Here is a 27457-nt window from a genome sequence, read left to right as displayed (position 1 = left end):
ACTCGTGTAAAAACTTTTTACGCGTCAATATTATTACTGGCACAATAACCCACCAATTTTCGATAACTCGAAACGAGATCGACGAGAGTTTGCACGTCACCTTGCGGTAACCCCGTGACGTAAATTTGTATTTCCCTCCCCCCCCCCCCCCCCCCAAGTTTATATTAGATTTTTATTGTCGTTATATTTTGAAATATTTGTCGACTGGTAAAAAGTGTAAGTGGTTTCCGTGAAAGGAGGCTTTTTACGATCATTCATCTGTTATACGACCGCCCGCCGATGAACAAAAACTTATTTGTTCGTGTAATCTAGGTATATTACACCGCGAGAGTAAAATATAGTTTTTTAGTGAAATCACACGTTCCACGGCTCTACGCGTGAATATTATCCAAATGTATAGCCTCGCGTACGTATATATATATATATATATATATAGAAAAGTTTTCTCCAAATTTTCTCCCCCGTTTTAACCGGAATATAAAGAAAAATAGCAAATCCCTCGACGACAAGTGCATATTCCCAGTGCGCTGCTCGGATCAACCCGGTCCATAAAGCCCGGATTGAACAATTGGATTAACGAAGTCGGGGGTGGGTAGAAAAACCGCCGCCCTCGGAGTCGATGATCGGTAAGCCGAGGGCGAGGACCCCGCGTCTCCGGAGAACGCATCTGTCGCTTCGCACAGGCGGTTTCTATGCGAAGACGAGGTGTGTGGGCGTGAGGGGAGCAGGCGGTAAAATAATGAACAGGTTCACGATGATGGTTGAAACAGATCGAGGGTCTCGATCGTTACTTAGGGGTGTATTTAGCGGCGATACGCCAACGAGGGCTGGGGCGAAAGCGGTTACGAAAATCGCGGGGGATGATCGGCTAGCGGAGTCATTGATACGCGTTCATCGTGATGCTTTCCTTCCGCACCCTCTCAAGGGTGGCCGGGACTGCCGCGTGATCAGATATACTCACTGAGTCCGTTTGCGGAAAGTCTGAGACGAGCAACCCTCGTCGCTCTGCTGACCGTCAGGGGTCTCCTGGGGCGGTGATAGGACAGCGACATCGGACGATCGAGGATCGATAAGACGAGAGGATCTAGCGGAGAATAAAAAGGAGGGAGGCAGGCAGGCGAGGGTTCAAAGAAAACGGGGCTTCAAACGGCGCCCTCCAGGAGAGACCGGAAGTCGAATGGTCCGCGGCGTTCACGTGACTCCGGACACGTTTTCCTCTTCATCGCGGTGCTTCTCGTCCTTTTTTCCTTTCTACTTTTTTACTCCCGTATCACGAACGCGAATCCGACCACACTTTCGCGGACATAACGACAGGAAACACGGGCGGCGTGGGGAACGCCACTCCGAAGACTGACGCGGCCCGACCGGGGCGCTACGCAGGGCGGTCCCAGCTGCTGGTGCCGCCGCCGCTGGGCCCTGGCGTGGCCGTCGTGTGCGGTGTGTGCTGTCCGTGTGAGATAGCCAGACTGAAGCGCGGAACGAGCGCGTCTCAAGTCCGCTTCCGGAATGGCGAGCTTGTCGCACCCACGCGTTCGGCGTTTCGTGTAGCGCTGTAGAGCGCGATCGCGATCATTCTTATCAGTTTCGAAGAATCGAGCGAAGGCGCAGTCCTGAATGGCCACGTTTCAGCTACGGTGAGGGATAAATGAAAACAGAAGTAGGAGGAACGCGTTTGAAGCGAATACACCGATTGTGAGGCTTGGATGATACTTGCGTCCCTGCGATTCTGGGCCCACTCTGACGTAAGCAATGCCGGGCCCCCCGAACCTCGGAGCTTTTGCTCGTTCGGGGCGAGGCAGCTGCCACGCGCTTCTAAAGGGACGGACGAGAAAGAGGGATGCGGCGGTAGCGCAACGGTCGCGAGCCACCTGGCCCAGAAGCTCGGTGCACCGGGCCCCCCACCGCCCCTATCGCCCTGCCCTTCCCCTTCTTCCTGCAGCGGCGTCGATCCGAGTTCTAGGGCCCCGAACTGACAAAGGAGGGCCCCGGGCGCGGTTTTCGATCCTGAGGTTGATTTTTTCGTGCGAGAAAAGAGTCCTCGAATCCTCGGCGCTGCCGGGGCTTCTCGATCAATAGGTTACCGAGGGGTTGACGTACCTGGCGGACGATCGTCGAGGCGAAGCATTCCGGATTCCGGATGTGTGTACGCCACTGGTTCGTTCTCGTGGCTAATTTCCAGTCGAGACATCTGCGGTTCTACTCCGACCGTCATACTCGGATGTATGGCGGTAGTATTTTTTAGTCAACAGCTTGACGACGCATCACGCACGTACGCACGCAGGCACGCGTGTAGTTCATTAATCCAGAGGATTTCAAGTATTCTTGAATCGAGGCTGAACTAAACGGTGAAAAAATAGATGCGTTTGAAAGCTGATCGATCGCACTCATCAATATTCGAGCCTCTTTTCTCCTGCAGTCAAAAAATACCGTTCCATCAAGAGCCCCCGCCTCGTATACTCTCGACACACGCACAACCACGCGTGTGAAATAATCTGATTTAGATATTCAGAATAAATTACGTATTCACTAAATTTCCTCGCAGGGTAGTTTGGGCATAATAAAATGTGGCAACAAGCCCTGAGGGGTTGCAGTTTTCCGGGGTGTCTGGATCCGTTTAATCGTAATATTCGAGCATATTTTACGCGTGATGGAAAAAATTGCGCGAGAGGGTCGCAAACTACCCCGTGCGAATTTGTCCACGTGCAGGTTGTTCAGGCGCCGCGTTCCTATGGACGATCATCAGGGGTGCAATGTCCTGGTCTCCTTCCTTCCTCGTCGGACGCGATATACCTACATAGTCGCAACACGAGGCGTATTGATCGCGGGGCTCGTCACTGAACACCCACAAAGCCAAGCATCGCGCCGTGATATCCGGGGTGAAAATGCTCGGCCGATAGCGTGTATGGTGAGCCATGGAATTTGTGGGTGCGAATACGATTCCAGAAAGTAAATAAATAAATAAATAAATAAATAAGCGATAGCGATACCGAAACGCGAGCCGGAGACGAACGACGATTTTTTGCGGCTTCCGAAACAAGGGGCGGACATCGAATCCCTGCTTCGTACTTCCGTCGAGGAAGGTACAGTATCGTGGAGAAAAGCCTGGAGGAACAGAAAAAGAAAGAAAAAGAGGAGAAAAAAAATCTCTCGAAAAGCGGAACAAAAAGCGCATATCCGAAGGGTGTGCATTTCCTTTCATGGGAACGGGGATCCACGGCTGCCATGTCGGGGTTGGGAACGATCTATGGGAATCCGGAACATAAATATGACAGAAAAAGGTACCCTAGCTGACTATCCTTGTTCCTTATGCATGTATAACTAATCGCAATGTAAAAGCTGTTGACGACGACTCGCGGACGCCGTTAAATATTAAATTTATCCAGCAGCGTGATCTTCGCTCGGGCTTGATTCTTCGGGTCAAAATCGTGAAAGGGTTCGTGCCGAGGATCATCCGACCCAAAGAATCGCGCAGGTGTCACAGAGTTTGAATGGCCAATTTCCAACGCGATTGTTCCGAGAATGTATATCATTAGACAGAGGTATACCGGAATAGAAAGCAGCGTGTAAAAGGAACTCTGTTTGGTCAACGATAACGTTTGCATTTAACGCGTTGTTATACACGGCGTCGAACGTGACTGCTTTACGATCGGCGATTCGAACACTGCGGGTCTTTTGCCGGGCTGAATTCAACCCGAGAAAACTTCACATCACACGCCTCGTTCAACAATCATCATATTCCCCACCGAATACAATCCAGAGGAAGTTCCAACATCCCGAAGCGAGAAAAGCTTACTTTTAAACAGGACTGAGAGTTCGTCGTTGAAATTCAACGCGAAGGAGTACGGAGCGTGAAACTCTGTCAACATCGATTTGCATTTCGGGGTTTCTAAGTTCCTTTGAAATAGATGAGACACGTGGAACGCGAACAATCGGAAGTAACGAGCCCACGAAAGGGGCCAAAGAAAAGACACTGAGATCTTCAACCCCGTCACTGTTTTCTCGAAAAAATACACCACCCTCAATAAATACGAGATCAAACAGTCCTAGTCAAAGTTGGAATAACCACCACCTCTAAGTAAGCTAAATTCGCATGAATATCCGATGGCGATCGGGGCCTCATCGTCAGTCAGTGAGCAGGATCGTGTTCACCGGCAAGTTCACGTGCAGTATAAGTCCATATACACCGGCGTTTCGTATTGCGCGATAATTTCCTGCAGCAGCTACCCGATTACAAACCTACGTGTAATCGACAGGTCTATACGGCGTCGACTGTCATCCGATCCTCGTACAACAAAGTGCGAAGAGCCTGAACTCAGCAGTGCGAGAATCGTCGAGGTCTTCCTGAAAGGTGTTCCGCACACGTTGTTCCAGGGTGTCGATGCGCGTGATCCGGAGTCTCTCTCTCTTTGTCTCTCTCTTCCATTATGACTTCAAACCGAGAAGAAGAATAATTAAAAGGAGCGAAGCTGCCACGAAGGATTGTCTCTTGTCTCTTGTCTCTTTAAGCCGCGTTGGTCTTGTCGTTTCATTACGGGATGAGGAACTCCGCCATGTGCCGCACCGCGGGGTCGAAGATCACTAGAAGCCGGGGTTCTCAACTTCCCTCCCATCGCATCTCTGCACACTTGCTGAGACTCGGAGATAGTCGCAAGCCTCGGAGTGATTCAACCGGCCAGGGAAGTTCCGTTTACATCGCTAATCAGCGGGGCTCCTGCTGTTTATAGACAAGGCGCGTGCCGTCGACGGACATTTCCCTATCTCTTAACTCTCAGCCGTGAGATGGGCGTGTGGAACACGCTCCTCGGAACTGTAAATAATCAGGATCGTCTACGCGCGATTTTTTGTGTTTGGAAATGAAATTCATTCATTACAAGTATACGTAAAACTGGTCCTGGATCAGTCGAGGCTCTGGACTCTAATTTCTAAAATGAATGAAACGCGTTATTGCGGCAGGCAATTTCGCTTGAAATTCTTGAGATAAAACCACGCGCTGGGAGTGCCGTTAGTTTTTTATCAAGAGCTTCACGCACGCGCAGACGGAAAATGCCGAAAGTGGTTCGGCTCTGGTTCTCCACGATTTTCGCTCCGCTCCGAGTTTTTGCGGTCAGCGATTCGGCGCGGTCATTCTGTCACGGATTGTATTAAATATAGGCACGAGTAAGCGAGCCGAATGCCCGGGAGAATTTAATCGATGCCGACCAGAACCCGTGAATGACAAAGTCTCGATGATTTTCATGCCGTAAGAGCGGCTGGAATTGGAGTGAGACGATTAAGACAGAGTAGAGGAGAAATTTTTCTTCCTGTGATGATGAGAACCGCTATCGCACAGTGCAGCCGCGGTCAAGCTGACACCTTATTAACCCTTGACTCGGGGTAATTAAATCATCTTACCATTCATTCAGTCATTGACTTGCTCAACGAGCCTTTGAATGGCGCTTGTACGTTATAAATTGGGTGTGGGACTCGCGAAGGTGGGCGGGCAGCAAATCGGCGCGAAAGGATCCTTCACTCGGTTTATACACGTATAAAGTGTAGTACGTCGTCGCGACTTCCGGCGACGTAGTGATAAAAGCGAATTAAACAATTAAGAACGAGTAAATTAGAGGAATTGAGGTGAATTGGTTAAGAAAAGGAGACGCCGAGCTGCATACACGTAACTCACGATTCACGAGTTAATAAGGGGTAGTGAAAATTGTTATCAAGAAACTTGTACTCTATACCAACGTCAGTATTTCCGAAAAGAAACGAAACTTGACAAACGGATATTTAGACCGCATCGAACTACCGCGAGAATTTTTGGAGCGGACGACATCCGTTCGTCGATTATGACTTGAACCATAACGAAGGCTAGTTTTTTCTATTCCTTTCGTAGCGAAGTAACGGTTTCCAATAATTAATGTCCAGGCTACTGTAGGATGAAACATTCTTTTCCTGGAATATAAAAAACTACTACTGTCTGAGTTATCGCAGGCAGTTTCAGCCATTTTACTGGTAATTTTCACAGAATTTATTATCTTACAATTAAGTAAAAAAAAGAAAAGAAAAACATCGATTTGGCGAATTCAATTGCTACTGTTCTCCGACTCATCAATTTAATTCGTCAAACAAAAAAAAGATTACAAGAATTTGATAATCGATCGAATGATTAATGTGCAATCGTTATCTCCTGATACCTTGCGATAAACCTAATAATCAATGTTTGACGGTCGATATCCCTGCTTGAGCAAACTACAAGGTTTGTTTGTCCTCGATTGATCGTGTATCGTAAATAATTGAAGGTCCCTGTAGTGGAAATAGCAAGTCAGCATAACATCGATGTACATAAAATTTGAAAACTCAATTTCGCCTTAGGTACTCGAGGGCGAGAAACAACAGTTTTTCGATTAACACTTGAACCGCGTTGTTCGAAGGGTTTAAAGTCCAGGCTGGTAACATTTGTTCCATTAAACGAAGAGGCCTGCCACAATTCGCTTCGGGTGGTCGAGGCACCCCGACACTCGGGGGGTTCGCTCCCTCTAACGACTGAATTTTAGCACCCCCGCTTGCGTGGGGCCCTCAAAAAGTTGGCCGAAGTTAACCGCAGGGAATTGCAGAACTGGATACCGTAGGTGCGGGGCACTGCAGGCAGAAAACGCGACGGGGCCACCGCACGATAGTGATTCACCCGACACAGACGGACACAGACGGACACAGAGAGCGAGAGTGCGGAGAGAGAAGAAGGTTGAACCTGTCGAGTCCACCGTACATGGCGATATAAAAGTTGGAACACAGCTCATTCCGCGGACGCGTAAGTATATATACACATATGTACCTAAATACGTAGCAGTATAAGGTACATACACGATGACATGTGTGCCAAACGGCTTTCACGGTTTGGTTAAACAGACCTCACACCGTCCATTTCTTTCTCTCCATTTTGCACAGAGAAAGAGGGAGAGAGTGAGAGAGTGAGAGAGATAGAAGAGGAAGAGAATCTCGCGTTTTGAGAACAAGCAAATGGAAAAGAGGTTTTAGGTTCTCTGGAGCTATTTAACAGTGTCGCGTCTGTTGGATTTCTGTCAACGCCCAGTCGAGAGAAGGCCACTTTGGTCAGAGCGGACCACTTGAGTAATACCTACTCAGTGAAAAATTGTACCCTGCGAAGGTTGTAGGCGCGCGTCTGTTTCGACTCCCCAATAATCTCTGGATCGCGAGTATGTTATATCAGACAACGAAGCACTCGAAAAGCGAGCAACAAACAGTCTGCAGTCTCTGGGTTTTTGGGCAGTGCGTAAAACTTGACGCCTAGCCTAAATCACGAACTCGAGTGTCTTCCACGGTGTCCTCAAGTCCCATGGTACTTTTTTCCTCCTGGTACTCGCGTTACTCTGCGACAATGAGCAGCAGTCGATTGTGACACACGACTGGTAGTAAGACAGTTCGGTTAGATACTGCCTGTAAATAAGTAGTGTTGTGTTGCGTAGGTTAATACGTAACGAATGCAGAGAAGATAGATATAGACGCCGGCGCGTTCCGTAGCGGTAAATTTCTTCCTCCTCGTCCAGCATCCCAGCTGAGCGGTATAGGTATAGACTAGATGAGTCTCACCTCTCCTCCGCAGTGAGACGGGAAACCGGTCCTCGATATGGAGTATGTGAGAACGACCAGGTTATTGCTGTTACAGGCTGACGTCAGGCCAGTCGCTGCACCACGATTCACCGTGTGAATGCGACCGCTGGATCGTTGTGAGTGTGGGTGAGTGAGGCTGGTCAGTGATTGCCAAATGAAGAAGATACCGCACCGCCTCTGGTTCCTGGTCTCACAGCATCTTGTAGGCGAACCCGCGTGCTTCGGATCGTTGTTCCACCCACTGCGTTTGACCAACTGCACTGCTTTCGTTTACACCGAGGTTAGCAGCGAAACCCGTTCAATCCTCGTGTTTGTCTTCGCACTACATCCATTGTCGAACGTGCCAAGATTCGTCGAGTCCCGACGTTGAAGGATGGTCAACATAATAAAGTGTTTGGAGTCTTTGTTTGTTAGCGATATAACCCGGAACCCAGCTGAGAATCTCTGCTCGAGAGCATGATTCACCTTAGCAAAGTGAGCAGCGAGACTTCGGCGGCAGCATGGAAGGAGAGGAGGACTACTCGTGACGTAGGCAGGCTGGGTTTGACAGAGATTTAATGCATAGGCGCAGGTTCATATGCACTGCACGATACGATGACCCGTGGTTAAAGGGGCGGCCATTTTATTGAGGGAGGGAGGAGGGGGGGAGGGAGACTCTCCTCTTTCTGGTCGAGGATCTTTTTGTTCTTCTTCCTACATCTAGTATATAAGGTGGCGGCCCATTCTACGCCGTTCTATTATCGCTCCTTTTCCCCGTTGTGCATAGACGACACCGCCATTGAACCGGGAAAAGAACTGCATCATGAGAGGTTTGAAACATGCGCGCTTTATACTCCGTGGTGTTCTATTTTTATTATCGAAATCCCTACGGAGTGTGCATCTCGATCGAATCCTGCCTTCTCGCCGTTCTGCCGTAGACGTCACTGCACCCAAAGTGCATCAGCTTTCCCTTGCCGCATAGTGTCGGCAGTTTCAGGGGTGTGCATGGTGACGACCTCGATTCCTTTGTAATTTTGGTACTATTATCGTATAGTCGAACAGCCGTCTAGCCTTTCCTCGGTGTAGTTGAAACCCTGGCGTGCCGACGAACGTGATAAAACAGCATCTCGCTGGCTAAACTCGTATTTATATCCACGTACTGTGCCATTTTCCACGTGTGTCTCTACGTGCCTCTCGCTTGAGCGCGATTTTTCTCTCTATTTACTCTCGTAGTATCTCGCTGTGTTACGCAACGATCTGTTCCCGCAGCGAATTCCCTATGGATTCTCACTTTTAATTACTTTCTCGTTAATTTACTACCGCCGTTGGAACAATCGTGCAATTGATGGCAGATGCTTTTTAACAATGATTAAACCTACTGGAGGGAAAACCTCGGAGTTTTCAGGGCGACCGGTGCAAAATAATGGAGGAAAAGAAACGGTGAAAAAGATGCTAAGACACTCCCCCAATGCTGTCTATATATAGATATACATATATGTGAACAAAACAATCCGCCGGATTTCTCGAGGGATGTTGTATACATATATACGTGAGTATGTGTTGCGAAGGTACATGCATTGGGTAGTATTTCTCTACGACGATGTTTCCAACTTCCTGCGCGGTAATATTCAGACCGGAAACGAATCTTGCGAGCCGGCCACGGATACGTGTAAGTGCGGGTACCCGAGGGCACCGAACCGGGGTTGCGGGGACTTCCGAATATCGCATACCTACCTGTTCGTCTATTATTAACGTTTAATTAACCGTTTACATCCATCCGGCGTTGCGACTGCGCGGTTATGTTATAATAGAAGAGATGCAGGTAGACCTTCTCGCGTGTAACACGTGCACGTATGAGAAACAGAGATGGTTATTACAGCGTAGAGTTTCACGGCTAGCAATTTTTCCGGCTATTTCAAATTTTCAATTTTACCTCATATTTTCCTCCTTCTTCTCATTCCACTTATCTGCATATGTTCGGTATCATTAGTCACGACCTGCTGCGATAACGCAAAGGAAAAACTTCCGTGCAACGTACTTGACTTATTTCGCGGAAACGATTCCTAGTCTTATCCATTTTTCCTGTAGCGATAATAGACGGGTAGACGACACAACGACGTGCCGAGATTTCTTAGCCCAGGTAGCCGCCTTGGAGTATAAATTTTAAAGAACAGAAGGGGACCTATAACAACGGACCGGCTCTGTCAGCTGGTCCTCCGTCGCTCAGCTGTGGGACGAAGCAGGAGAAGCGGTCTCATTATACCCGAGGAGAAGGACAGCTGTTGCTTTCTTGATACTCCCAATGCCTTTGCCGGGGTTTTAATAGATCCATCAAATTCATCGTCCGCGCCGATTTCTCGCGATCCGATGATCTTTCCGCTCCGACGGAGTCAACGGCCTGCTTTCTGGTAGCTTGAATCAGTTTTCCGGCTATCCAACAAGCAACGCAGCTAGCCCCCCCACGAGGCTGAGGCCTGTTTGCTCGGCGTGGGTCTCGACTCGTGGCTCTTTGCCTCCGGGCGAGATGTGTGGCCTCAGAAACCAGGAGCAAACAAATCTCGAAACGTTGTTATTACAGACAACTTCTTCGCCGTGATATCCTTGCTCAAAACCGGCGTTAAGCTTTCGCCGTAGGACGTTTCGGGATCAGGCTAATTTCCTCTCAACGGACTTCGTAAGGTCCTGATGAGAACCGTCCATTTTAATGTCGCCGAAGAATGATGCTGGATGTAGGAAAGCGCACCTGTCCTCGCGGCAATATCGATCCACTGCGGTACATGATTATCTTCACTGATCCCGAGTGATTAAGGCACACATGTGCGTTATCGATACGAGCAACACAATGAGTATCTGCAAATGCATCACGATCTCAGATTCAATACGACTTTTCTGGAAGAAGAGCACCAATTCAGTATAGCTCCGTCGAAGCCGGTGCACGTAATTGAGTCTGAGAACTTTGTTCCTCGGCTCGAAACGCACGGTCGAGCAAAAACGAACTCCGTGTAGTTGCCTAGTTCCAAGCGAACCGGAGAGCAAGAAGAGGCGGCAAAAAAGTACGGCTGAGACGAGCCAGATCACGATCTAGGCAGCATGTCCGATCACGAAAGGGCGGCTCAATTAATCCAATTTTCATCTTTTCGCACTTGAGAATCGTGCGATTGGTACTTTTTCACCGGACCTTAATTGTCGCGTTCCGAAACGGTGAATTGAACGTTAAGACAGACGTCAAACGTAAGCCCTGAGCAACGTTGGTGACGCGCTTTGTTCGCGGATGGATCTATTATACAGCCGAGTGAGGAGGACCTTCACAGCGAACAATCCGCGGGACTGAATCGACCTATTTCTATTCAACGGCCATATCTCGCCGGAAAAAGGCATCTCGACTCGGCTGCAACCAACGCGGATTCATTTTCATTCTCATTCTCTGCATCTGGCGAAAACTATCACATATACGAGCGCTAAGCTGGCACAAGTCGTATGATGTGTTGGTTGATCAGCGCGACCTATTTCGCATCAGTTGCACATTGTATCAAAGAGCGTCCCGCAGAAGTGGGACAATCCAATTCCTTCTTATCTTTCTACTTTTATCAGCATACTAATTGTTGAAGAAAATTTTTATTGTCAGAAACGATGAATCAGGCCTGGAATAATCGTCATACGTAGAATGCAACTTGAGGTCCCCACGTGCCGAAGAATGCACCAGGGTCTTAACGCGAGGTTGCAATATTCTTATTATGCGAATACGGCAGGTGCAGCACGCAGTTGTTGTCTCAGTACCTTATGCATCGCGTTAACGAGCAACTGTCGGTGGACTTTATTCCACCGGGACAAAACGCCTCGTCGTTTTTCATGGACTTATTAACGTTATAATACCTTGAAGATACTTGTACACAATACGCAGAGGGAGCTAACAATATATGTCAATTCTGATCTCTATCCGCATATTTTGTGCCAAACGATTAGATATTACGATAATAATTATTTCCAGACCACCGCAATGTCCTGGCCAACTTGTACTGAATGAAAACAAAGCATGGTATACCTACTTAATGACGAAAAACCAAATTTTTAGAACACGTATGAGAAGTTCAATCACGCTTAAGGGACCGTTCGTACTAACAATGTCCACTTCAGATACTTGACCACCGTCTAACGATAGCCGTTAACAGAATAAACTAAAGGAACCATACCAGTAGTTCAAAACGACTCGACTGTCGTTGAGAGAAAATATTATTCGGCTATTTTCTAATTCAGCGAATAGGCCCCGAGTCCGCATAATAGTTTCCAAATTATTATATCATTGAAACGAGCATCGTAATAATTGAACACTGACCACCGATGAACGAATCATTTGCAGTGAAACGACATCATCATCGTCACATACACCCTAATAACCTAGAACCCGTCTGCAAAGCAGGTGATGTTTGAATAGATTAAATATGCAAATATCATGATATCACGGCTCACCTAGACCCATCTTCCGTTTGAGCTTCTTGAGAACTTTCATCTTGCTGCGTAAGGGAGCCAAGACACCAACGGTATCGGCACCGTTCTGATGATGATGGTTATCGGTGGTTTTGTTGTTGTTGTTGTTGTTATTGTTGTTGTTATTGTTATTGTTGTTATTGTTGTTGTGCCCTTGGTTGTGGTGGTGGTGGTGGTGATTGTGGTGGTGTTGGGACGAAGCACTGGCGTTCGCGCTGGCCGCGTGACTGCAGCAGTGACAGGGATGACTCCTACTGCTCGCGGAGCGCACCGCGCAATCACCGGACACCCCCATTAATGGAGCCGTCTTTAACTTGAAGAACTCGAAGAGACGTCGTCGAAATAGCGTCGAATATATATATATATACACACAATCTATATATATATATATTGGTTAAGCTGTGTGCACATATATGTACATGTATATAGCTTCACCAAACAAGAAGATAAATACGAATAAACTCCCCCGGCACTTTATAGTTACGATACTTCTCGTCGGCACAGTTTCGTCCTTGTATCGTTCGTGTTATCGCTCTTATAACCCGCGGTAGAATACTTCGACACTTTTTCCGTATATTTTACCACTATGCAGATGTGTACCGGTATTTAGATTTCCGCAGACGAATATATAATCACAAGTATGTATGTGTGTATATATATATATATATGTTTTATTACGCGTATGTAATGTAGGTGGTACTATCTTGACTAGATTGAAGAGACGAGTTTTTTTTTTTTTCTTCTTCTCTTTTGTCCTCTGGCGGGTTTTCCGAAAAATCGATATAGAGTCTCCTTTAACCGAAAACGTCACGAGTTGTATTCTTCCCGAATTTGAGGGCTTAGATTAAACTGGATTTTAACGATCGAAACGCGAGTTTCATGCGACTTAACTCTAACGAATACCAACGAATTTTCTACGCGATTATCAACGGAGAAAACGAGAGGAAAAAAAAACTATGCGGACGAAGCCGCGGCGCGCACCTAACGAGATACCGTGCACGAGGAGCTCGGAGCACTCGCTTTCTGTTTGAGCGCTCGCAGCGAACTGAAGGATCCTCGGCGGCGCTCCCGGGTATCGCCGAGGCGCGCGCGAGCCGCCGACCAATCCGAGTCCGCCTCTTCCCCCACCCTGTCGCAGGGGTGTTCAGGGGTGAACTGCACCTGGTGAACAGCTGCCCTTACCTGGGCGCACCCGGCTGCCCCTCGGAGGTGGCGTAGCGGCTAGGTGCCACCCAGACTCCCTGGCTCGGTCGTCCGCCTGCCTGCCTGCTTGCTTGTCTTCTTCCTACACACACTCGCCCGAATAAGCCGAGTTGAGTGTGGGCATCGAGATGCAGCCTCTGGCTCCGAAGCGCCTCGGGATGATGATAAGAAGAAAGCCTTCGAAGCGCCGCAGGTCGCGTGCCACGCGCCGTGATCTACGAGGATCAATACCATCCATGTCTTCCTGAAGAACCTCGAGTTCGTGGCTCTTCGAGGGTTTGTTTGGAGGACAATGTCCCACGGAGCGATATTCCAAAATGTCTATAGATCGCGGTTTTTTCGATGGATTTTTAGGCTTTCTAATCGTGGTTATCGTCGATGGGTAAATTCAAGTCTGTAAAAATTTTATCTGATCTACCATTAATTTTCGGTCGAAGAAAAGAGTCGTTTGCTTGTATTTTGAATTTAACTGGGGATTTGAGTAGATGAGGGGAAGAAAAATTCATCGCCTTTAATTTTAAAGAGTGAATCTGTAAATCACGTGGATGACTGAAAGCCAATTGAGAAATCTATTCCTAGGTAAGAATCGTTCGATTCATTTGATACCGCGCACTCTACTCGCTCTCGACTTTTGCCTGCAGAGTTTGGGGTTGTCATGGGACGAGGCTGGTCGTACGAGTCTCATGGAAACTCGATCCGGTCTCTCGGTCTTGTCGCGAAACAGGCGAAAGAGATACTTAGCGAGCGTAACGCTAGGGCGATTCCAGCACCAGACTGATTCGATCGTGACGATTATTCATCCGCCGGGAATGGCTCTGCAGTAAAAGCAGACTAGATTCTACTCAATTCACAGACGTAATTTACAAGCGGAGAATGAACGTGGATTACTCCGAGAGAAGAATGAAGATACAATTTTCAGGAATATACGGGTCCATGGCACAAGATCTCTGCCATGAAAAGGACGACAGTGTCCTCCAGGTAGTTCGGAGACGTTCAAGTGATCGAATTGAAGAAAGTTACAGAAAATTTGAGGCAAGGTGAGGTACCCCCATGTATTTTATGGGGGCGTTTCTTCAACGTAGTGATATTGCCGATGAAGCGATAAGACGAGGGCTCGTGAAATTTCCAAATTGGACGCATATCGCATCGGCTGTAATGACTAGAATTCATCTCGCATGCGGGTTATGAATAGTTTACTCATCCGTCCAAGTTTCGTCCGTATATATGAAAGGGTAGTAAAACGATTTATTAAACACCGTGAAATCCAATTCCCGCATCTTAATTCAGGCTGAGAATCAACTCGTGCTGGACACCCACCGATAAAAAACTAACAACAACAGCGTGCAACGTCGGATAATAATTATCACAGTGTCGTCTCTCACGCACAGAGACTCAGCTCAGTCGTATCTGCATTTCGTAGAGCCCGCTTCGCTTCGGCTAACTGGTTTATAATTATCCTCAGAAAGCGAGTAAAAAATGGATCTGAAGCGTTCTTGTTACAGTGGAATTAATAGAGGCCTTAAAGAACGGTACTCCCTAATTTATCCCAACTTATATAAATCCAAGGCGGGTTTTTTTCGTTCCAGATTTTTCACCTGATTAGTTTTTCACCAATTCGCATTTTAAAAGATAGAAAGCAAAACGATTCGATGGATTATTGAAATGACGAGTGTATTAAATGAACGCTAACCGATCTACAAACGACACCGAGATCAAGAATGAAAAAGTTGTGGATTCAGAACGGCTTATATATATATATATATATACATATATATAAGGCTGCGCGGTGAGAGTAAAGAGGCGCCGTTTGTCTGCAGTATCGGAAATCCCAAGCGGGTTGAAGTATGATGAATCATTGGTGGCATAAAAGAAGGGAAAAATGAAAGAAAAAAAGCGATCGAAAACAGTGGGAAGTAGATGAAACTATAGAGAGTGAAGCGTGAAGTATAAATATCTGATGGGTAGAAAAAGTTTGAAAGTTTGGTAAAAGAATGACTACCTATACCGCATATTGTTGAATAACGTCGGTCTTGCAGGAATAAATATTATTACAGCAGGTGAATCTAACATTTGTATAAGTTAATCACGCACTAGACAGGCGGCAAAAATAGTGCTTTAATAGAAAATGCTAACGCGTGGCGAACGAGTGATAAATTAACGCCGAATATCAAACGCGCGGTGGATTATAGTATAGGTATATATGTATACGAGTCCCATAACCGTAGTAAATCCCGATTTGCATAATCCCTGGAATATTTTAAGCTGGCATGCACAACAGCGCCGAAAGCCGATATCCGTTCCCCGGCGATATTGGTTTTCGCTCGTATATCCCCGGATCAGGTAGGTACTGGTTCGCACATGTGCGGATGGCGTGCAGGTATACAGCCGCATAGAGCGTCCGTCTATCCGCGCAGAAACCGCATTGCAGTTCTCAGGGACGAGGGGCTGGCCAATTTTCATGGCGAAATTAACAGCGCCGGTAACAGATGGGTAGAAAGGAGCCTCGATGTTGGAATAAAAAGTAGGCAGTAAACCAACCACTGGATGAGTGAGAAAGAAAATTGTCGATACCGTCGTGGAATATTGAAGATGGTCTGATGCTACGAAACGCGATTTCGCGATTGCAGATACTTTGGCTCAAGTTGGCGTGGATGGACAGTCCAAGTTTTGCGACTCTGCAATCGATCGAGGTGTGAAGAAGGTGATCTCGTTTGAAAAACTTCTCGTCAAGTTGTCACGTCTCGAGTTTTATAGGTACGGCATGAAACGTACCACATTCAAACGCTGAGAGAACGTTAAATTGGAAAGAGAATTCGATCTCACGCGTTGCAAAACTGGCCCAAGTCTCTCTGAGCGATCGTAGACAAGCCGTTCTTTTTCTTCCCGACTATATACTTCCTAATTGGAATGGTTAAATTACGCTTTTTACGTGTTCTTATAACGCGCGATATTCGTTTCATCGAGTTTCAACATTTCTGGTTAAATTTTCGACGGTTTATTTTATCTCGTTGGAATTCAATTCCAAGCTTGTATTTCTACACTTTTATCCTGTACAGTCACGAATGGTTCTACGAAACGAAGAGCGAAAGGCGGCGTTTATTCGGGTCGTTGGTTTGCTTTTCGCGGACCTGTTCGATGATCAGGTTCCGCATTGTAATAATCCTCGAATCAACAAGTGAGAAGGGTGCATAGTAATCGAAGCGCTGCACATTCCGCGCTTTTGCTACCCCTGGCAACGTGCGCTGTGCACCTCACAGAAATTCGTGTTACCCCCATTGAGTGCACCCTTGTTGTAATACCATGCAGTACAAGGGTGGAGGGCCGGGTGAATTCGCGTATAGCTACCGCATACAATATGCCTGCGTAAAGGTGAACGTGCATGTCGAATGGTGGCTGTCCGCTTACCGCGAACAGACTGAGCTGATCGACTATTTTCGTCGATTGATTCATTATGCGCTATGGATTTCACGAATACCGGTTATATACGGTTATAACGAGCATATTGTCTTCCATTTCCGCGTCTGTATTCATCGAGTATTAAGGTGGCGACAATTATGCTAAAAAAAAAAAAGAAATTCGGATTTTCCTTCTATTTTTCCGCAAAACTTAGGTAATATCGGATTATTTTTATGACCAAGAGCTCCAGAATTTCTGCACCTTTAACATATATATTGCTTCGTTTCGTGCAAATAATTAGAAATTGAACAATATAATCATTTCATAAGGTTAGCTTAGCTGAATTTAGGAAGCATGGTTGCAGTTTGAAAATGACGTGTAAAAAAATCATGATTCCCTGGCTATTCCCGGTTTCCCGGAGCGTTGCCACCCTGCCCATGAAGAGGAGCAGCATCCTCTCTACCTTCAGATCAAAGTCTTACGAATCTTAGCCAAGATGAGTGTGGAAAACAGATTCATTAGGGGATTTCGTTGGGATTGGGAGTAGTTTCTTACAGGTAAAAAGGACGCCGATATAGAACTCGCGACTTAATATCGTCAACATGATTGTCGAGCCGTCTACCGGGAATCGGTGGAAAAAAACGGTGAACAGGTTCGCAAGGATATTTCTTGGCCGGTATTTTTCGTGACGTCAAAAATATTACGCGACTATTTCAAGATATGATGAAACTTGAGCGAAGTCGATTCGAAAGGCCAACAAACAACTCGACTTCACAGGCCCGATGCAGACGTGAGTTTTTCGGAGGAATCTGATTGGCCGAGCGGCGGTTATCTACGGAATATATCGAGTCTGCAGCCGGAACACTTTTTTACGTCCGGTAAACTCGGTAGCTCCGTAGCTCATGGGGGTGAACTGCAGACCAGGCGTGTCTCCGTTTCCTTGTGCGAGCTCCGTAACTGGGTTCGTTTGTAGGTTGGTATGTGTGGAGTTAACTCGTTCACTCGCGCTACTCCCACGTAGTAGAGTTGTTCATTAAGTCCGTCTTTCCGTCCGTCCGACCATCCTTTCATCACCAATACCAAAGCCTTGGGAAATTGAAGCGCTGTGACGAGCACGGGAAACGCCGATTCAGGTTGTTGAACACGCGTAATTCCGATCTGGAACTATTCATATATCGCGCTTTTCATGTCGATAGCTAGCGAAGCTAACAGGCTTCGACGCGTGATTCATAAAGATGCAGAACTGCCGCTCGGTGTGAGGCAGGGATTCAGGCTTGTGCTTGGATTTATTAGAAATTCAATTCAGTTTGAATTGAATTGAACACAGAAATCGAGTTTCAACATAGTTCAGAATAATTTTTACATTTTAGTCGAGTTTCTGTAACACGTTTGAATTGACATTGATTCGTAAAGTCATAAAATTTACGGAAGATCACAAGTTACTTATTATCAATATATCAAAGTTAGAACAGTGATAAAACTTTTATGAATCCCCCTGGAAGTTAAAAAAAAATCAGCATACGTAGCCTGAAAATTTTAACACCTAATAATTTTGAATTTTTTTCTGACTTAAAAACTCATTAAAAATGGTTAAGCAAGCTCAAAAACAGCTCGGAAAAAAAATATTCAAGACTTGACGGATTCGGAAACTCGATACCTTAATGTGCAGACGAGACACGTACTTGAAATATTTGCCTGCAGTAGGGGAGAATAAAAGAGGGCAGATGAAGGGTTCAATTTGAGCCATCGATAAAACAAGAACAAGCACAAAAAGCTCGGTGACGTCTCGTCGCTTGCGATATAAGAAAAAAAACGCATATACGATGAGAATGAAAATATATGTATAATCGAGACGTCTGCCCTGCATACGCTATAAAATTTCACATCTTATAGGTGGTACATCTGTCTGTCCCTTCGGTCCCTGCAGCACAAGAGGAGGAGGGCCCGTCTCTGCCCTGCCATGCGACTGCAGATGCATTTAGCACAGAGATACACGACGCACACAGCCGCAAGCCTCGCATGCGTGCGCGCGGAATGACGTGGGGTGGCGGAAGTTAGAGGGTGGCGACCGGAAGCCGGGGAGACCGGCGCGTGCCCGACGTATATTCCGCCCCTCCTCCACATACTAGTCGTCATCCCTTACACAGACGAGAAATATGTGCGCACCGTCGACCACCGAGACCTTTCGAAGGTGTATCGTCGGCTCGGGTTACGGACAAAGGGGATCAGCGCAGCGCCGTTCCTTGGCCGGGGGTTGCCAACCGTCTCGAGAAACGTATCCGCAACTCGGGGGAAGAAATCGCGGCTAACGATGGCTCGATTTTCGAAACTTTACTCGGGGGCGGTTTTTCATTTGCTCGATGTCTGATTCGGAGCCTCGTTTCAGATATCATATCGTGCAAGGAAAATCTCGAGGGTTGGATTCGCCCTTCGGGGAATGAGAAGCTCTGGCGAAAGCACCCTTCGCACTCCTGATCCTGCGGGAGAAGAACACGAGACCTCCGTTCGCATCTGACGTCGAGGCAATGACCGAAACTACATGTTTTTTTCATTCACTATATATATATATGATTCGCTCGGGCTTTTCAGCCACGTATACGACTATACGTATATGTGTATGTTGTACTCCACGAGCGAATTCTTCTTCAGGAAGATCGCAACGGCCAATAGAATTCTGATGGATCACCCGGGTAGTTAGTTAACCCTTTGAGTCATGGTGGTAAGTATTCTTGGATTTTGGGAAAACTTCGATCGATATCTATTGAAATAGGGAAGGGTTGGTCAAAGTAAAGAAAAGAAAATAGTGCTTAAAATCATAATAAAATGTTTAGAGTAATTATGATTTCCGAATAATTCATATTTAATAAAAAAGTTCAAGTGATTAATTTTATTCCTTGTTATTTAAAAAATTTCAAGGGGTCCACTTTGCCCCCATATTTTTTTGAATATCAAAAATTTTAGGGAATTGTAAGTTTCTCCGAAAACAATCACGGAAAACCGTATTTTCCTTCTTCTTCTTCTTCGCCGATTATGCGTGCCGATCGACCCGTGTCCTACGGCCCGACACGTTAACACGCGTTTCTGCAACTGTGTGGGAGAATTTTGCACGTGTGTGCGTTGCGTATCCGGCGGTGCGTGTGCTGCGCCCGTGTAACCGAGAGGACGTGGCATGGAAATTGTGTCGGGTTTAAGGTGTTGCTTTCCTGAGGAAACGGAGACACGCTCGGCAACTCCGGAATAGCTCTTTGACTCCCATACCTAATATACCGAAGAGCCAACAATACATGCGACGACTGAGCAAACCTAAATGATATTAAGATAAATCGTCGTGTGCAGTGTTTTCACTTTGGAAATATTATCGCGAATTTAACGCCGACTTTCCGCAATTCTTGTTTTCCAACTTCTGACATTCATTCACCTCGAGCTGCATACGAATCGTCTGCAGAATACACGAGCTTGTATATTTACCGATTGGAAATACTCTGCTGGTCAAAGTCGAATCATATATCTGGAATATTGGCTGCGTATATTTTTTCGAAACTTTACTACCGGCTGTCGAAAATCGTCTGCGATTCCAGATATAAAATAATTATCGTCAACACTTTGGGATACTTCAAATACGATCAAGCTTCGCTTCGTTCTTCGGATCAGCAGGGTATTCGAGTAGGTATATGTATGATCTTGCGAGCCGCTGTACGGACTATCCATGTAATAGAAACGACCTTGTTTCGCCCCTCCGACACGCCATCATTATTTCATTACGTCGATCCTTGTCTACGCGTGCACGAGTAGGTACTTCAAGATAAATGATCTCTATCTTCGCCTGGCCAACTAGCTGCACACGGACAGCGTGAAAAGAGGCGCAACGAAAGGCGCGTAACGTGGGGGGGGGGGGGGGGGGGGGGGGGGGTAAAAAAGAGTGGAATTTATTCTCTCGTCGAATAACGTAGAATATTCCAGCCCTCCAGGAGCCGGAATGAAAAACGAATAAAAATTCCGAAACTTTAGGAATGAGACCAGATCTGCAATCGTCCGTCGAGTCTGGAAACTCCGCAGGCAGGCGCCTTCGGACTTTCTCGAATTTTTCGCCGTGGGTTTGTTATCTACGCACACGCGCAGCGGGGTCCGAAGTTTCCGGAATCTCGTGAATATTTAAGCAGATGCACGCTATTTTTGTATGCCGTAGAAATTTACATCTGGTATATATACGGCTCGAGAGCTGCGGAGCGCGTGGTTACAGGCGCGTCGTACGCACGTACGTGGGTTCCTACTGACTTTGGCTCCGTGTTGGTGATTCATTCAGAATCATTTATTCATTCAGCGTTGATTGTTACACCGAGACTCAGGGCAGTCTGAAAGCGTGTTAGTTTTCTACACGTGCAGAGCAACGTGCCTCGCTCTACGGCACAATAATATTCAAGCGTATTCGTTCGCCCGTCACGAAAAATTTTCAACTCAGAAATCCTGACCCTCGATTCGTGAGGGCTTTGCCCTTTTCACCTTTGTCTGTAAGAAAAATTAGTATATTTATCCCATATACGTATATATATAAGGTGTGATTTTATACTTTATTGTTAATCAATTGGGCGACTGCTGTGCAGGTGTAGTTACGTTACCTAATTAGGTTTGACAGGTAAAATAATTTTTTGTTTGTGATACGATAAGTACGTAATTTATATGACTCAATTTTAACGATTTTACTTATGTAAGCGAAGAGTAAAGAAAGTCGATTAAAATTTTTTTACTACCTGCGTTGTTGACAGGTGCATGACGCAGAAGAGTCGTTGCGGGGAAAAGAAGGAACCCTGGAGATACGAGAAGGGAGGGTAAGGAAAGGAGGGAAAACAGAGCGAGGCGTAAAAGCCCTGAAAGCCTAGCAACTAGCGGGCTGTGAAGAGCAGTGGCTTTAAAACGAGTGAAACTATTCGTGTACGATCATGAAGCCCGTATGCAGCTGCCGATCCAGCGACGCAGGGCGAGTCAGTATCCCGAGACTTGAACAGAAGCCGAAAGAACGAAAGTATAAACTGAGTGAGAAGACACGCGGTGCAATTAAACTTCACGTAGCTTCAAGCCTACGATATTTGCTTGGCGGAAAATCTTAAAGGCTGAGGAACCGCGGAGCAGGGGTTAAAAATGTCAGCTTAGGCGACTTACGCTCGACTAATAAAGTAATCTGCTTTCGGCTTCAGACACAAAGACCATTATCTCGTTATTCAAATAACCGTTGCACATTAAAGCAGTAGCCGTCTCGGTTATCCAGGGCGAGGAATTGGGCCGCCGCGCAAGCCTGCGGTAGTTACTTACGATTTGTTCTCTCCGATGCCAAAGAGGAATTTGATAACGGTCTAGGAAAACCGTGAAGACGAAAGTCATTCCGGCATTTGATTCGAGAATGTCGGTTACAGCTGGAAACGGTTTCGGAAGGACATCTGCGTGATCAGGTGGTTGCGGTTTTGGTATTTGGGAGCTACCGATATTCGGATACACGAGCCGGAAGTAGGATGCGGAAAGGCATTCGTTGCCTGAAGACGAGCCGCGTCGACGAACGAATAACTATTCCAGTGGCATCGGTCGAAGATAATTCACGCCGATGGTAATTAAGGACGAGGAACATTACTTTCCGGAGTCATAAGATCGCAACCTGGGACAACGATGGTCGTTTGCAAAGCTGTGGCGGAGTGACACTTCCTGTACTTTTCAAGTCTTCTTCCACGCTTTATTGCTCGGTTAATTTCTTTCGACTGCATTATTAATACAAAAGTGGAATGGTAATAAAGTCACGATGGTCTCATTTTTACTGCTCGTTCACACCCAGAGAAGGCTGCGAGAATTCTCACTTTACCGTTGGCAGGTGCGACGGGTGATTACAGACATGAAACGCCTCGCGGTGGTGGCCTTTCTGTTTATTTACTTGATTATATATAGAGATTTCGAACCAAGAACTTGGGAGGACGACGAAAAGTGCGAATTTATATTCCGAAATTTCAAGGCCACCGCAAGGTTTCACCTTTCAAAATTCCAAAAATCTTCCGCAGAGTTTCGAAAAAGCTTTCTCCATATTCCGCAAGGGGTTGCAGGGTTGAATTTCATGGAAAGTTTTCGTCGTTATGAAAATATCTTGTTTCTAATCCCCCCCTGTTTTAACCCAATAAATGTCATAAATTAATACGGATTTAAATTTGAGCCGCTGGTAAAACTCCGTTGGGTACAATAATAATTGGAAAGTGCAGCTGTCTCGTTCACATTTCATCTATTTGTCGAAAGAGTAGGTAGGTAGGTAGACACAACGTGTTATATATGGAAGGTTTCGAGACGTTTCGAACCCTCGTCGATACGTCTCGGAGATCAGTGTGAGTCTGTGTCATGGGGAATGAAGAAGACAGGTGCCTGGCGATATGTTGCCCTGCACGAGAGGTCTCAGACTTCTAGGAGTAGCTACGCCTGCACGATCCTTGCGAGTCGGTTAGCTGCGCCACATCGAGACAGGTGCACTTTTCCTTGGGAACAGGGTTCATTCAAAACGTTACCTCGAACTGGCTTGGGCAAAATATTTTCAAATTTCGTCGATTTGTGAAAGCTGTACGAATCCGCGCTCGACGTGTAATCGAGGCTTACCTAATTTGAACGGAACTGATCGCCCACTCGACGCCGCATAGAAGGTACAATCCAAAGTGTTGAGAAATGAAAATCATTGACCTGAAAAACATAACGAGTCTTTCAATCAGTCCCGATAATTATAACATGGCGAGGGGAAAAAATTCGACCAATGAGATCGGTAGATCGTTTTGGTAGTAAGACTCGAGTGGGTGTCACCGGCGCCTTTCTTAGGTTGCCGGTGTTATATAAAAGGTAGTTACAATGTCCCACGCCACCTACGCCCACTGGAGAAAAATCGCGCGTTTGCAGGTTGACCGGATAACGAATTACTGCGAGAACCGCTTAAACCGCCGAGGCCATCCGTAAAACGGTGACGATTCACGAAGGACGCTGATATTAATGATGAACGAAATAAGTATGTATCACGACGGTGTTAATTGTTTACGTTTGTTGCGTGCCCGCGGATTATACCTACTGGAAATTCAAATGCCAACGGTGAAATTTTGAATCCTCGAACCAACCAGCCTCTACCTTTAAACCAGAGCCAATAGCAGCCCAGCATCTTAGATTTATCTCCACCTGTACCATCTGCCTCACAGCTGATCCTGCTCTCTCGAATTTTACCTCACTTTGTTATAATGGGGAAACTTTTGGGCTGGAAGAAACTAAGGTGTACTTATCGATTCGTTAGCGTTTTTTAGACTCATAATGCACAGGTGAAAAGGCGATCCAATATCGCGAGATCAAGTTCAGATTTATGAAAAATTATGACGAAGACAAGCCAATACAAAATACAATATTTTATACGAACATTTTCCGAACTGATTTCTCGAGCAGGAAAATTAATCGATTTGATTTCCCGAGTGTTGTGATACATGTCAGATTGATTTTGCCACGAACGTATATTTCCGATAGTGGATTATACGAGACATTTTGACGCCGGGTTATTTCTCACCTGTCGACCGAGTAGAGAGATGAGATCTCTCGCATCCGGAAGGCAATCTTTGAAAGCACCGTGCTCAAGAAGACGTGGTCGACATTGGCTCGGCGGGATTCGCGCCGGTTAAACAAGAGTTATTTATTTTTTGGGAGTCGACAAGTAACGTCGTTCTCTTCACCCCTATTTTTTATTCATGAGGAAAAGACTCGCTCAGGCGTAAGAAGAGAAGGAATCAACCCGATGAACCGAATACGTGGTGAGGAATAATTTTTTGGATCATAAATAATGCTTTCCTCCTTTCTGAATCCACTTCACGGGATTAAGTATTACGAAACTGGAGGAAGAAGCTCGTTCGTAATAAAAAAATATTGTTAGTTTACGTTTAAAAAATTGAGGAGGAGAAATCTGGCGTATATATTTTTGGGTTGAATTTTTCGCCACAATTACTTCTGGAAAGAAATTTTATCAAATGTCTAGCATATTTTTAACGTTTTTTGTTCGTTTTCGGAGTGAGAAATTTTGAACTCAATTTTGGAGTCAAATAGAAGAAAATTATTTTCGGAATATCGAAATACTGATTCGGAGGTTTGAAAATCCTCATCTTCGATTTTAGCACGGTAAAAAATTTCTTCGAGACCTAGGGATCGGTAAGAATTGGAAAATACCTGCAGTGACAATTGAAGGGCTGGGGATTCCCAGAAGCGAGATCACGCCCGAGAAACGATGATTTCGAGTTTTGTAACAGTAACAAGAAGTCTTGCAGCCCGACGGCCACTGTTCCTTCAGCGTTCTCGAGAATTCTATTGAAATCGCAAAAGCAGGTACAGAGGCCAAGGAGAAGAGAAGAAGGCAGCCTTCGGTGTTGCGGTCGAGTCGAAAAATTGTGCAACAAACAAAGTGTGTCTCCCAGAGAATAAGGACGCCGCGTAGGGTCTAATAGCTTCCTAAATGGTTTTCAATAGCCCGAAAGTGAACGGTTGAAAGACGGCTCGTCCCGCAGAGAAGATGCAGGGAAGACTGGGACGTTTAAACAGGCGTTTAAAGGGATTTTGGTCGAGCGCAGCGTCCCTTTAAGTTTTAGACTCCCTGCAGGAATCGCGATTCTCAGTTTTCGCGAAATAATTGGTATCGTAAATAATGATTTTTCGCCTGTATTTTCACCTGGCCCTGATTTTCCGTTTATCTCTCTCTCGTTGATCAGCGAAGCCGTTTACAGAAGGAAAATTTTCTCGCCAGTACAAAACGGGCAAATTAAATCACTGGAATTTCATTCGCGACCGCATATACGTATATTTTCCGTTACTTTCCACGCGGAAATGGGCAGCCAGTGGAAAAGATAAGATGAACGGTTCCGTGTATTTCGGGAGGACTGGATTCCTCGAGGAAAACTGGGCTGCGGACAATCCCGAAGAATTAAAGGCCAGCAGAGTCTTTGAAAGCACTGCAACACAACCTTCTCGTCGCAACTGCGTTCTCTATTCTTTGCGTTTCTTTGTCAATCAGCTGAGGTCCGCAGCGGACCTGCGGTACCTACGCAATTCTGTATCCTTGCACTTTTTGAGTTCAGGTATATGTACGACGTTCTGCGTTATGTATATACATTAGAGACCAGCTGATTCTTTTCACCGAATCCACCAGCGTTTAAGTCTTTCTTAAAGGTGTGAGACCTTTCGTTGCAGCGGACGTTGGGACGATTTTTCTAACGAATTTGGACCCAGGAAATTTAGTTTTATTTTCATTGGTAATTATCGTAACAAACTTTATCAGCCAACGGAAAAAACATGCGCGTTGTTTACATCCTGCGGTGTTTCCTCGTTTCTCGGTGACCAATTCCACCGCAAGCCGACTATAAACGTTAACCAAAACGATAAAGTAATCTTTGTATTTCCCTACTTGATGACGCGAGTTGAGGCTGTTGGCGTGTTAACGAGGCCATAGTGAAGCGACTGAATAAAAAATTTTAAATAACGGGAAAAAATACAAAAGCCTCGCCTCTTCGATGCCTGTGCAGATGAAACGCGACGAGGTAGGTACTTCACGCTTCCTAATTCGATTAGCAGGCTTCTCACTAAGAACTGCGGCTAAGTACTCGACGATAATAATGTGAGAAAAAAATTAAAATAACGATAACAACATGCGTCCTCTGTTAGAAAAAAAAATTTATTTCCCGATCGATCTATTGATCAGACAATATAATTGCGTAAAATTTATCTGCAGGATTTTTACCATTTTTAATTTGGGTGAAATTTTTTTTTTTTTGGTGATAGTAGAAACTCTAAGACGTCAACTTTTCTATGTAAGATCGATTTTGACTCGTCAATGTTCAAGTCTTTCTGTGGGTTCACCTGTGTTGAAACTCTGAAAAATTTTATTTGATTTACCAATAGTTTTAAAATCCATGATGAAATCATTTTCTCTATACGTTTTTCAGCACTTTAAAAGTTCCGGATTTAGATGGTAGAGGTTTGAATATTTTAATACTTTTGAAAAAATTTTGTAGCCACAATAAATATCTAATAAACATTTTTAAATGAAGTAAAAAATGAAATTTATTATTAATGAAATTTTACAAAAATACGATAAACGCTTATAAAAATCAATTAATTTCAGCTTTTACATAATTTAAACATGTTCGTTATAGAGTCGATTTTTTTTTTTTTTTTTTTTTTACCATTCGTAAAACGCCGAAATATATTTTATTCTTGTAAATCGGCAATTTTACACGTCTTATAATCAGAGAGGCGTAAATAAGGGAAGAAAATTCATTTTAATAAAAATTGCCGTCTGAAATTCAGTGAGTAAATCATAACAAATAAAAAATATTCATATTTTGAAAAGCCCACGCCTCGAAAGTTATAAAACGATTAACTCGACGATGTTTCGTTATATTAACGTTACCAACTTCAACAACGGAAATTAATTTCCCAGACACACGGACCCTCCGCAATCCCGCAGCTAGGTTGGAATCGATTGAGAGGCCGAACCGTCGCGCGTCGTGAGCTGCACGAGAAGACACAAGGATCGAGTGGATACACTCGAAGGTATCATAAGGACGGGAGGCTGTTCGGCTGTTGGTTTCTCGTCTCTCCTTACGGGGCAGCGTGCGGCGCGACAAAGGAAACGCAGACGTGCGACAGGTGCGGGCGCGTGCCCTCGGCCAATGAGGAGTCAGGATTTTCCCCCCTTTCCTCGCCTTAACCTCCGGCACGCGTATGTGGCGTGTAACCGAAGCGGGTACATACAGCC

The 27457-nt window shown here is 45.7% G+C and overlaps 1 protein-coding gene across 3 annotated transcripts in view; it reads right to left on the bottom strand.

The window, feature by feature from the left end:
- The window catches only part of LOC124413048 (protein neuralized), a 57124-nt gene that overhangs the window by 9450 nt on the left and 20217 nt on the right, over nucleotides 1–27457 (bottom strand). Inside the window, exon 1 of one of the 3 annotated variants that reach the window (XM_046893363.1) lies at nucleotides 12055–12450. The exons of 1 other annotated variant lie outside the window; for it this stretch is intronic. In XM_046893363.1, coding sequence (XP_046749319.1) covers nucleotides 12055–12367 — 313 coding nt within the window. In that variant the 5' untranslated portion in view covers nucleotides 12368–12450. Of the gene's footprint in view, nucleotides 1–961; nucleotides 1089–12054; nucleotides 12451–27457 lie in introns of those variants that run through there. One more of the 3 variants, XM_046893364.1, reaches the window with a different exon arrangement.

The sequence above is a fragment of the Diprion similis genome, chromosome 12 (assembly GCF_021155765.1).
Source record: "Diprion similis isolate iyDipSimi1 chromosome 12, iyDipSimi1.1, whole genome shotgun sequence".
NCBI classification, from domain to species: Eukaryota; Metazoa; Arthropoda; class Insecta; order Hymenoptera; family Diprionidae; genus Diprion; species Diprion similis.
The sequence above is the reverse complement of the archived record's forward strand: the minus strand, read 5'-3'. Positions and strand labels throughout refer to the sequence as shown.